The sequence below is a fragment of the Clupea harengus genome, chromosome 17, assembly GCF_900700415.2.
Source record: "Clupea harengus chromosome 17, Ch_v2.0.2, whole genome shotgun sequence".
Classification (NCBI taxonomy): Eukaryota; Metazoa; Chordata; class Actinopteri; order Clupeiformes; family Clupeidae; genus Clupea; species Clupea harengus.
In genome coordinates this window covers 27204223-27217271 of record NC_045168.1, presented here as the reverse complement: position 1 = coordinate 27217271, position 13049 = coordinate 27204223, and the positions used below count along the sequence as shown (strand labels likewise).

At 45.0% G+C, this 13049-nt stretch overlaps 1 protein-coding gene across 11 annotated transcripts in view; it reads left to right on the top strand.

Moving 5' to 3' along the window:
* The window catches only part of tnikb (TRAF2 and NCK interacting kinase b), a 57423-nt gene extending 45062 nt beyond the window's left edge, over positions 1–12361 (top strand). For 9 of the 11 annotated variants that reach the window (XM_031584297.2, XM_031584295.2, XM_031584296.2 and 6 more), the window contains 12 exons: positions 939–1120; positions 1461–1578; positions 2141–2308; positions 2875–2977; positions 3288–3470; positions 3766–3909; positions 4097–4231; positions 4321–4421; positions 4644–4793; positions 5702–5861; positions 8738–8877; positions 9068–12361. In XM_031584297.2, coding sequence (XP_031440157.1) covers positions 939–1120; positions 1461–1578; positions 2141–2308; positions 2875–2977; positions 3288–3470; positions 3766–3909; positions 4097–4231; positions 4321–4421; positions 4644–4793; positions 5702–5861; positions 8738–8877; positions 9068–9151 — 1668 coding nt within the window. In that variant the 3' untranslated portion in view covers positions 9152–12361. The remainder of the gene's footprint in view (positions 1–938; positions 1121–1460; positions 1579–2140; positions 2309–2874; positions 2978–3287; positions 3471–3765; positions 3910–4096; positions 4232–4320; positions 4422–4643; positions 4794–5701; positions 5862–8737; positions 8878–9067) is intronic. The other 2 variants (XM_031584299.2, XM_031584300.2) reach the window with 2 other exon arrangements.
* Positions 12362–13049: the final 688 nt, after the last annotated feature.

The following is a 13049-nucleotide window of genomic DNA, read 5'->3' as shown; positions in this document are numbered from 1 at the left end:
CACCCTCCTCTCTGTGTACTTAGCTTGAGTGCTCTTCGCTTGCTAAGTGGGGTGGGTAGCTGCCGGGGGCATGTAAGAGGCCTAGCCTGGGTGTCTGGAAGGGTGTCTGTTTGGCACATTTGCTTACTGGCGTCTCTCTCTGTCCGGCTGCCCTGAACGCTGAAGGAGGAACTGGTAAGCCGGGGCATCAGCCAGCGGAGCTGCTGTTCTCTACTAATATCTCCCGCATGTTTACCCACAGCCCAGCCCCGCCCCGCCCCGTGGGAGGTCTTCTTTTAGCTAACACACTCTTCTGTTCTGAGTGCTAGTGCTCTCTTGTTTTTTTGGAAATGCACGCTCTGTTCTTAACTGCATCATTCCCAGGAATGATGGCCGCTCTCCTTCTGTCCACCTCCCCCGGTGTGGAATATCAGTTATGTTCCTTCCCGCCCCTTTTGGGTTTCTCTTCTCCGAGGTCTGTTTGATTTGCTATGGAATTTGCTGCGCTCGACCTTGTAAACCTGGTGGCACGCGATGGTTTCAGCTGTGTTTTATGTTGTGATTTGATCACTTTTGCCTGAGGATGTTTCATATTATTTCCCTGAATTGTTTTTTTTTTTAATTATTATTTGGTTTTAAAACAGCAACTCCACATAATTTGGTCCTTCCATCGGGTTACAGCCCCTTGGTGTCTATTTCATTGTTTTGACGTGATGGTTTCTAAACTCTCCCTTTTCTCTCTTCCATGCCTTTCTCCATTTTCTCTATCCCCTCCTCTCTCTATCCCCTCCTCTCTCTTTCCCCTCCTCTCTCTCTATCCTCTCCTCTCTCTCTCTCTCTCTCTCTCTCTCTCTCTCTCTCCCTTCCTCTCTCTCTCTCTCTCTCTCTCTCTCTCTCTCTCTATCCCTTCCTCTCTCTCTCTCTATCCCTTCCTCTCTCTCTCTCTCCCTCTGTCACAGGATCTGACTGCTCTGGCCAAAGAGCTGCGTGAGCTGCGGTCCAATGAGGACACCCACCGCCCGCCCGTCAAAGTGACGGACTACTCGTCCTCCAGTGAGGAGTCGGAGAGCGACGAGGACGAGGATGGCGAGGGCGGAGCCCACGATGGCACTGTGCATGTCAGCGACGTCCCGCGGATCATGTGAGTTTCTGTTGAATGTCTCTCTGTGGCGGCACATGTTTGCACACACACACACACACACACACACACACACACACACACACACACACACGTACGTGTGAGAGAGAGTGTATTCTCCTTGTCAGCAATCCCAGAGAATACCAAAGTCACCCAACATGCAATTTACAGTTTATATCACATATGTGAGACAGTGGATTTTCCTGTCTCAGGCACATGGTGATGGAGAGAGAGACAGAGACACTTTTGGATATGCTTAAAATGGATTACTATACAGGCATGTTCCTTGTTAAACTGTTTGAGTTGCTGTGTGCATGGTTAAGTGTGGCTCCTTTTGAAATAGGCCTTCAGTCGGCCCGGCTGGTAATGAACCCTTTGGTGGCCCGGGCAACCTGGAGGACTCTCATGGCAATGACACTTACGGCAACAACTCCAAGGACAGCACGCTGATGATGAGAGAGGTAAGGGCAGCACGTCCACCTGCTGGCTCTGGACCCTGTCACCCAGGCTTCCCTCCGCAGGCGGCTTCCCTTCCACAGGCTTCCATCGGCCTCATCTGTGTGTGTCACCACCCTGTGTGCCATCATGGTTTTTAATTTCATTCTGTCTGTCTGTCTGTTTGTTTGTCTGATTTTATTCATGTTTTATTTCGGTTGGTTTTACGGCATTATTCTTATGCCCTCTCTCTCTCTCTCTTCTCACACACACACTTTGTTTGGCTTTGGGGTCACCTGTGCCTGTTCTTAATGCCCACCTCTGGTTGGTTGATCTCACTGGTTGTGTGAACCAGTGAGAGCGGACGCACCCATGGCTGCAATTCCCTGCTTTCCCCCCATGGTGGCGCATGGGCCATTGAGCAGCAGTGCATGGCTGGGTGGTGGGCGGGCGGGCGGGCTGGGGCGGGATGGTGTGGTGTGGGGTGGGGTGAGGGGCTTTGTTGAGGGGGTTTGCTGTGCCACACAGGACCAACCCCCCTCACGCCAGCAGTAGAGTAGCCCCTTCTCTCTCTGTTCCTCTCTACAGACGTTTGGGGACAGAAAGCGCCCGGGTCACGCCGAGAGCAACGGCTTCCCCGGTAACGCCAATCTGCCTGATCTAGTGCAGCAAAGTCACTCCCCCTTGGCCACTCCAGGCGAGGGCTCGGGCCGGCGCCCCAGTCTGCTCGCGCAGGACCTGGACTCGGTGGCCGAAGTAGGTGATGGGGTCAGCCTGTGGGAGCCACCTCTGTCCACTTTGACCCTCGACCTTTTGCTCTAACCCAACACGACCACCTAACCCTAAACCTCTCCAGTCACTACCATTCCAGTCACGTCCTCTCAATGGTTCAGCGGCTCCCCCCTCTCTAACCCCTGCACCCTAGTGTCAGACTCCTCTGTCCCTCTCTTTCCCCTTCTCACGTTCCTTCTCTTTCTCCCTCTCCACCCGTGTTTTTACTTTTGAATGTCTTGGTTTTCTTTAGGGATGTCTTTTCATACTTGCCTTTTTATGTCTTCCACTCATTTTTTTTTCATTTGTTTTTCTTCCTCTTCACTACGCATGAAGTAACACCTTGGTTGATTCCTCTACTTTCTTTATTAACAGCACCCCCTAACCTCGTACTCTCATAAATACTCCTGCCAGGCAATCCTTTTTTTTTTAGATAATGTAACACATAGCAATCAATGGTTAAGGAAAGATCTTTCTTGGATTAATCTGAGAGGGCATTATAACCGTGTCACTGTGCTCAGCGGTCTGACTCTTCTTTGTCCCGTTGCCAGTATGGGATGGGCATCGGCTCAAAGGCCTCCTTCACTCCGTTCGTTGACCCGCGGGTGTACGGGACGTCCCCCACCGATGACAATGATGAGAACTCGGCCACAGGTGAAGGGTCCTTTTTAACAGTCCAGAATCTCTAGGGCAGCTCTTTACAAGCCTGTGTGATGCCACCCATGTTATTCTCAATTGCAATTTAAAAAAGACTTAAGGAGGAGATAAGTTAGCTCAAATTTTGTGTTCAGACATTATATCTGACAATGTTCATGACGGAGATTCTGAGTAGAGAGGAGCATCAAACCATATTGTTGGGACATTTATAAAAACTCAAGCAGTATATTTTTCTGCAAAAGGATGTGCAAGACCTCCCTGTAATTCTGCTTGACTAGTCTTGTCTGTATTGGCACCCTGACCTCAGCCCTGTTTGAGGACGAGCTGATGCGGCAGCAGGAGGAGCAAGAGCAGGCTCGGCTCAACGAGGCCCGCAAGATCTCGGTGGTCAATGTCAACCCCACCAACATTCGGCCCCACAGCGACACTCCCGAGATCCGCAAATACAAGAAGCGCTTCAACTCTGAGATCCTGTGTGCAGCACTGTGGGGTAAGACACCAGGGACCTCTCATAGGAGCCGAGCTGTAGCCCTCTGGTGACCGGATCTTCTCTTTGTTTTGATATTTAAGGCCCAAATCAAATCATATGCTAATAAAAATATTTTCAGTGTTCCAGACAAAATAAATACCTATGTGTTGTATTGCAACATGTTGTAATTCATTTCCTTGCTAATGTCATTTTGTCTATGTCAAATGCAGTTTCTACATCTTAATTTGGAACTTTATGCAAAACACCAAGCAATTGTAAGTGACTCAGGACTGAAGTAGGTGTGTGTTTTGATCAGGGGTGAACCTGCTGGTGGGCACAGAGAATGGCCTGATGCTACTGGACCGCAGTGGTCAGGGAAAGGTGTACAACCTCATCAACCGCCGACGCTTCCAACAAATGGATGTTCTGGAGGGCCTTAATGTCCTGGTCACCATATCAGGTGAGTGGGATGAGACATCCACTGAGGTACACACACCTGATGAAAGACCGCTGACAGAAGGTCTGAACCTTTTTCAGAGACCACATTTATTTTCTTTCTGACAGGTTTGGTTTTATCCAGCCTCTTGTAGAAAGCTCACACAGTACTGTGTTTTTGTGTTTATTGTGTTATGTATCTCTCTGCATAGGCAAGAAGAACAAGCTGAGGGTATACTACCTGTCCTGGCTGAGGAATAGGATACTTCACAATGACCCAGAGGTGGAGAAGAAACAGGGCTGGATCACTGTTGGAGAGCTGGAGGGTTGTGTCCACTACAAAGTTGGTAAGTCAACTTTTGAGTTTACTGGCCCATCCGGAATGAATGACTACTTTCCCAAAACTCTATTTATTCAATTGTATTTTCTTTATCAGTGAAATATGAAAGGATCAAGTTCCTGGTGATCGCCTTGAAGAACGCAGTGGAGATATACGCCTGGGCTCCAAAGCCATACCACAAGTTCATGGCTTTCAAGGTGAGACACAAAACTTCTATATATGTAGGATAGCTGCTGTCCTGGAAACTGTGACCCATTTGTAGGATGTGTGTCAGTTCCACGGACTGAATTCAAGAAATTAAAACTTACAGAAAAAAATGACAGTGCTTAGCCTGAAACATCTAGCTATTTCCAGATATTTAGACAGGACGAAAGACTCTGGCCTTTCAGATTTAATGTTTGTCTGTCTCCATCCTGAAGTCTTTCACAGATCTGCAGCACAAGCCTCTGTTGGTGGACCTGACCGTGGAGGAAGGTCAGAGGTTAAAGGTTATCTATGGTTCCAGCGTGGGGTTCCATGTGATTGACGTGGACTCTGGGAACCCGTATGACATCTACATCCCGTCCCATGTAAGTGGTGGGGAGCGGGTTGCCCCTTCGCCCCCCCTCCCCCACCCTCATCTCCAGGGTTACCATAGTGACATCACCAGAAAAGGGGGGGGGGGATTGTCATGCTTCATTTGTATGTATTTCTTCATCATCTCTATTCAGATTGATGCTGGAATGAATCCCCTTAAGGAGTGGTTGATAGATGTGTTGTAATCATTACAACTTCGAGATGTCTTGAAATGTGGCACTGCTTTAGGAGCTGTCCCAAGTTTTGAAGACAAAAAACATTTTGCCACATCAGTAGGAAACACATATAATTGTCATTTTCTGACACTAGCATAAGCGACGTGTTACAGTGTATAACCAACGGAATGCTTAGTGTCATTGATATGTGTTCATACGTGTATATGTTAAGTGTATCTGTGTGTATACAGTTAAGAAATGAATTTTTGTTAACATTTGAACAACACTCATCTCCCCGCTCTACGACCTTTGACCTTTGACTAACCGCTAAAGCTAAGCGCAATGAGATGTCATTTCTAAACCACAGCAGCCAGAGCGGTGAAATCCCTCAGGCCACTCCTCCGACGCCCTCTCTGGTTTCCCGGAGTGGGGTTTGCCATAGTGCCGTTAGCTGGAGGACAAGAAGTGGGAGATGATATTGTTGCAGCAGTTTCTCATAGGGAGAAGCGCTGGTCATCACTGAAAAGAGAGCAAATGGAAAGAAACAAACGAAAGAAAGAAAGAGAGAGAGAGATAGTAACCCAAAGGGGGGAGATGAAGGAGGGGGAGAGACATGACTGCACTTGCAAGGAACAGTGACACCTGGTGGTGGATTGTGTTGTGCACTGCGGCTCGATCTTGACAACCCGAAGGCTCATCTGCCACCTCCCCCCTCCCTCCCTCCCCCCCCATGTTCCCTCCCCCAGATTCAGAGCAGTGTCACCCCCCACGCCATTGTGGTGCTCCCCAAGACCGACGGGATGGAGATGCTTCTGTGTTATGAAGATGAGGGGGTCTATGTGAACACTTACGGCAGAATCACTAAAGACGTGGTGCTACAGTGGGGAGAGATGCCCACCTCTGTTGGTAGGTTTTTGGTTGTTTCTTTCAGTGGACACAAAAAAAAAGAAAAAAAAAAGAAAACGTTCCCCCTCTCCTTTCAGTCTCCCCTGATGCTCAGAGTTGTTAGGTGCGACCCCCCCAAACCCTAACCCCAACCCCCCCACCCCAAACCCTAACCCCAACCCCCCCACCCCAAACCCTAACCCCAGCACCCCCACCCCAAACCCTAACCCCAGCACCCCCACCCCAAACCCTAACCCCAGCACCCCCACCCCAAACCCTAACCCCAGCACCCCCACCCCTTCACCTCCCTCCCCCCACCCCAAACCCTAACCCCAGCACCCCCACCCCAAACCCTAACCCCAGCCCCCCACCCCAAACCCTAACCCCAGCCCCCCCACCCCTTCACCTCCCTCCCCCCACCCCCCACTCTATCCAAAGCAGAGCAAAAGCCTTATCCCCTTAAACAATATAGGAAATCTGCAACATGCTGAATGACTGTACTCACCCCCAGTCTCCTACACACACACACACACACACACACACACACACACACACACACACACACACACACACACACACACACACACACACAGGAATGCATGTTCTCCTCACCTTAGCCCTGTTCAACCCTTCCCCAGCCCCTTAGCACCACTCCTCTTCCTCTTCCTCTTCAGTTCTTCTCTTCCCCTGCCCTCCTGCTTGTGTTCCCTCAGTCCTCCTCAAGCAGAGTGTGTCCACACCCCCTCACACACACCCTCACACACACCCTCACACACACTCCTCCTCAAGCAGAGTGTGTCCACACCCTCACACACACCCTCACACACACTCCTCCTCAAGCAGAGTCTGTCCACACCCTCACACACACCCTCACACACACCCCCACACACACCCTCACACACACTCCTCCTCAAGCAGAGTGTGTCCACACCCTCACACACACCCTCACACACACCCCCACACACACCCTCACACACACTCCTCCTCAAGCAGAGTGTGTCCACACCCTCACACACACCCTCACACACACCCTCACACACACCCTCACACACACTCCTCCTCAAGCAGAGTGTGTCCACACCCTCACACACACCCTCACACACACTCCTCCACAAGCAGAGTGTGTCCACACCCTCACACACACACGCACACTCCGCACACAAAAGTGTTCTTGTCTCTGTGTCACTCATTTTATGTTATTTGTGTTCTTTATTGGTATCATTTGACAGGCAAACTGTGTTTCTGTCACATATTAACTAAGCTAAGTGACCCTTGGGGTAGCGCAGACAAGCTCATTTGGAGGGTTCCTTTGAGGTGATGGCGTCTTCTCCGGTGTCTGTGTGATCATTTCTGTCTGTCTAAAGTGACATCAAACTCCAAATGAGCCTTGGTTTCAATAAGAAAACTACGAGAGAAGAACGATGGGATACTGAGATCCACTGGTTGAAATTGATAGTTTTCCAAAACATCTGACTGGCCCCTGTCAGGGGTCAAGGGGTCGAGGGGTCAAGGGTCAGGTATTATCAACATATGAATGCAGAGTGTAGATTTTGTGGTTAAATGCTGTAACAAATACATGATGTCATTCTCGAGGTATAATGAAAAGGCAGGGTTTCTTGTTGTTTTTAATGCGTTGCATCCCCCTTGTTTCTTTGATTTAGGTGAGTTATGCATTTATTTACATTTTTAGAGACCACAAAAATGTAAACAAATGTATACAGAGATGGCTGAAGAAACAAGCGTTGTAGGATAATGTGCAGGAGTGTTTAGAAACAATTTCTTTTCATTATGCCTTACAGTCACATCATGACGGTTAGTCTAATGTTGTTTCACAACACAAACTACACACTGCATCTTTAAATGCCAATTCATTTGATTGAATACTTCTAGGAAAAATAAGAGTCTACTTAGGAGTCTCTGAAACCAAGAGCTTCATGGCAGTTCTCTGCTTCTAAGGTTCTAGGTAGACGCTTAAGCCTTTTTTCCTAACAGTCTACATGTAATCATGAACGGTAATTCTTTTTATTTTGACTTAACCTTTCCTGCATAACACTAGTGCCTGTTCTAAATTTAATATTTATTTGTTTCCATCTTTGTCCTTTGAGAAATGTGGATATGTTTTATGTTTTTCAAATATCTCGAGGCTTTGCAATGTAGGCAATTTTGTTTGCCTCGAACACAACTGCCATGCCCTCCAATGCCCCTGCCCCACAAAAAGAAATCAGAATTCATTCCATTCATATTTAAGACTCTACAGCTGGCCAGAATATGTTGACAACTCTCAGCTCTAAAAGTAATACAAATAATTCAATTCAAAAGACCCGTCATCAACAAATGACTCCAAATGGTACTGTAGTTCTCAGTAGCAAAACTAGGCTAGGCTAGGCTAAGTGTTACTGTCCTCGTAGCTCTGAAAACTGACATTCCACAAAGGTCCCAAGACCTTCCTACCTGGGCATCTCTCTTCAAGGAGGACCCATTTGGTGTTCATGTCTCTAGACAGGTTCCCGTTACCATAGCTACATAGGTAACATCAAACGACACCTAGACCCTTTCAATTCTGTTCAACCTTCTTTAAAGCATTTATAAAGAAAACAGGGATCAGCCAAGAGTGAATCCCATACTGTGTGCGTGGCTCAGAAACTGCTGCAATAATTGCCTCCTGATAAAGTGGGTTTGGTTTGGGCAACTGTCCGTTGGCATTGGACAGGCGGGCGGGCCTCAGGGGTCGCTGTTGGCAAGTCAGAAGTCGTCGAACCAACGGGGGGGGGGTTGTTGACAGACGTGCGACAGGCGCTTCTTCTTGTGACAGTCAGCACTCTCCTGTCATGTCCTCTCTTTTGTCCTCCCTCTCCCCTCTCCCCCTCCACCCTCCACCCTCCTGTTTTCCACCACAGCCTACATCCACTCCAACCAGATCATGGGCTGGGGAGAGAAAGCCATTGAGATCCGCTCCGTGGAGACGGGACACCTCGACGGAGTTTTCATGCACAAGCGAGCTCAGCGACTGAAATTCCTCTCCGAGAGGAATGACAAGGCAAGTCCACCCTTTACATTTTTGAGGAATTACGGCTCTATGAACTGAACTGAGATCAGCTCCAATGACTTATTTCAGTTGTAGCTATGTAGGTAGGTAGCCGGATGTTGCAGCCACAACAAAAAACCTTCACTATAACATTTACATTCAGTCTCACTAACACTTTCTTCTTTCCTCCTCTCTCCTTCAGGTCTTCTTTGCTTCCGTTCGTTCAGGAGGCAGCAGCCAAGTTTTCTTTATGACCCTAAACAGAAACTCCATGATGAACTGGTAAACTGTCGTCAGCCATCACCCCATCACCATCAACAGTTCAGTTGACATGAGGCAGTTTGGGAAAACGTGAAGGAAAAATGGAAAGATGAGAAGAGAAAAGAAAAGGAAATATTGGTTAAAACTAACAATAAAGAACAACACGGAATGACACTGCAATCCACAATGAGTGAAATAACCTTTACAGAAAGCACATCAGGAGAGCATATTATGGGTCAGGAAAACAGTTTGAAGGAGATTCAAGATGTTTAGATGCCACCTGTCACAGAAGAAAAGACCCTTCTCTGGAACTCCAAAAAGCCAAATTCGTCCTCTCTGAGGTCGTCTGTTGTGTTTTCCAAACAAATATTTATTTCAGCTCCTTTGGACTGGCAAGAGAATGAGGTCCCATGCTTCAAATAAAGTGTCTTCATTAAAGAAATGGTTTAGTGCAAATAAGATAAGACACTTTTGATGCTGTGGTATTTTACAGTAGAGTTGTACATTTACACCTGAATGATAGAAAGGATATGTGTACAGGGGTGGTATGTGTATTAAACTTCAAACTGTCTGAACCTTGTCTGTTGTGAAACACATCACCACCACCATTTTGTTGTAAGGCTTTCCTGAAGTCCTTCACCAGTAGCTGTTCTCGAGTGTGTCTGTGAATGTGCATGTTTGAGTGTTTGAATGGATGCTTTCTATCAGAAAAGCGATGCCACATCACTGGAAAACAAAGATTCTTGGAGAGAAAAACATACCGAAATGAGGCGATTTGAGATATATTTTTCATCATAGTTGGTAATGGTAACTGTCATTCACCGATTCTGCCCTTTCTTTTGTTCAACAAAACAAATGTTTTCCTATTGGTGTACAATAATCCTACAATGATCTGTCAAGACATGGGTATATCATGTCATACAGCCATGCATAGTAATAGCAGGAAAGGGAGTAACGGATTGGAATTGTGGGTAATATTATCAGGTCTCTGGTAGGTGCACTCATCCTCTCCCCCTTTCGGAGTCCCCTCCCATACATCCTGCCATGATCAGTGATCATTTGTGCGTTGAACACTGTTACCAAAATGAATCTTCACTGCAACTGTGACCGAATGGGAGAAATGCTTATACTCAAATAACTGTGCCAAGGGAACTGGTATTGAGAATAGCTGTGGGTTTGAAAAAAATAGAATGGAGTGTTCATTTGTAGAGCTTCCTCCTAACCTACCTCGTTTGTTCATTTCTGTTTTCCTATCTTTAATGCTTCATAAGACTGCTCCTCCACAGCTTTGTAAAGTCACAACATGCTTTGTCTTTCTATTCAAAAGATCATGCAAAAGTAGTTGCAGGAAAAAAAAAAACCTTGGCTAAAGTTGGATTTGTATAGTTAACAATAATTAGTTAGAAGCAGCCATTTATGACAAGAGGAATTGCTTGATTTAAAAAGTAATCATAGTATGACATTTGAAAAATATCTTAAGGGAAAACAACATGTGGACCAGGGAAACCTCTGTGCCAAAAATGACGCTCCATTCAGGAAGAGCCAAAAATACTTTCTACTAAGTAATTTCAGTCATGTTTCCCCCGACAAGGTACAGGTTAGTCTGATCTGTAGCCATTGAGAATGAAAGTTAGACAAAAAAAGAATGAAATGAATTATCAGTTAATTATCACCTCTTCATCTCACAATATTATAGGGATTCAATGTTTTGATCATTTCAATCATTTCCTATGTAAAAATGCATTTATTTTTCTGTAGGTACCAAACTGTGAAACTGTGTGTGTGTGTGTGTCCACAGACGCATTTAAGCATGGGTAGGAGTTCACTGTTTCCCTGCCAACGCAGGGACCTAACAAAAGTCAGAGAAACAAATCTATGATATGAGGATATTTGTCATTTTCTTTAATGCGCTGCCTGCCATTTGGATTCTGTATTTGTACACTCGTTTCTATGGAGTTTTATAATAAGTTTGTGTGCTCTCACTCGGATTAAATCTGGACTAATATCAATCAAAAACTCTGTCAAATGTAACTGATTGTAATAAGTTTAGTATGTTTAGGCTGACTAGATTGTCAGAGTCCAAATATTCATGATTTGAATAATTAGACTATCTTTTATCAGTGGCAGATTTTAACTGTAAAATGCACATAATTGTGTACAGTCGTGAAGACATGGTCTTATTAAATCGATTTCTGTGTGGTTTAGTTACATAGCACCATACTGAAATATGCTTTTAGGAAAGTTATACCTGTTCATACAAGATGGATGATGTGAATGGGGAATATATTGTCATGCACTAGAGTACTGCCTTATGTCAGCATTGAGAAACTTGCATTGTGTTTCGCCAGAGACTTGACATAGACCGAAAACTTATGTCAGTATTGAAGTCCTGCCGCAGGAGCTGTTCCTCTTACCCTGTGACATTCTCCAAAGCTGCATAAAACAGAGCTCTTTCACTAAGTCACATTTGCTGTTGGAGGAAGGAAATGAAATGTTTTTATTCATACCTTCTCCATTTCATTATTACTTATTTGTTTTAATGTCAGCGCGGTGAACAGGGTGTAGACCTCTCATGCTGACTGAACGCACTCTCTCACTGTACAAATCTCTATATACTTGTGATTGGAAAACTCACACACTGAGTCTTCCACCTTTTTTTGGTCTGTATTCATTCAAACTGGTTGTAAGAAATGTTCATGAATATGATCCACTGTGTAGAATATTGGTCAAGTTTTGCTTTCCCATCTTAGTTATTGTTCAGTATACATCATCTTATCTGGAATATTTGTTTGCCTACAACTACAGTGTTACTTTCTTTCTAGACAGGTTCTTTTCTATAATTTTATGAGAATAGTTATTGTGTCTGAAAGTGCTATGAAATCTCTTATTAGAATGTCAGAGATTATTAAATATCAGTGCTTTAAGTAAAGACAATTGATCCAGTTTCAAAGTTTTCAACCAGTACTGTAAAATGCTTTCTTCATATTCTCTTTTTATGTCTGCTTTTCTGAGTTATAGGAAAATGAACTTATTTGGCCATCCTTTTCTTTTTGTGGTGATATTACCTTGGTCTTTGGTTTGTTTTGCACAAGATTAATATTTATATTTGAGGAAGGAAGACATTCGTAATAAATGGAGAACAGATCGTGACATAATCTGGGTCCTGCAAAGGTTGCCGTGAACTCTGCATCAAACATTATCATTTAGCAATAAAGTGCACAACTGTTTTACGCGAGTGTTTTTCACTTCCAATTATTTCCCCTTTATCTCATCTAAGGGATCATTGTCTAACCTGGAAAGCATGGGTGAAGTCATAGCAGCGGCTCTTTGGTAGTGGCTCCATCACGATCTCAACACTTGTCTCCATATTTCCCCTCTCACACTTTATTTTCAAAAGAAATTGATAAGACATAGAAAATGTTTTTGAATAAATTAATACATTTGAATTAACACATTTTGCCACGTGTTTGTGCTTTGCTTCTGTGCTGGTTATATGGATCTGTTGTACCACAAACTATGAAATTGAAAGGTTGATTTAAAAAACCCATCTGCCTTTTTTCCTGGATTGCATGGAGAGACAGAATTAAGATTCATTTAGATCAACATTTAAAACTGAAATTGAAAGGTTGATTTAAAAAGCCCATCTGCCTTTTTCCTGGATTGCATGGAGAGACAGAATTAAGATTAATTTAGATCAACATTTAAAACCGTACAAATGTGTCACAAAAGATTTTTTAAGTAGCTGTTACATGCTAAATAAAATATATTGGGCTACTGCTGAGGCTTTGGCCACAGACAAGACCTAGGCCCGTGACTTTTGATTTGTCTAGAAAGAGCAGGCTGAGAACCTAATACAAAGGCCATTGGAACATTCCCCGGTCAGTCCTGTAGTCGGCATATTCGATTTTGTGGGGCAAAAAAAT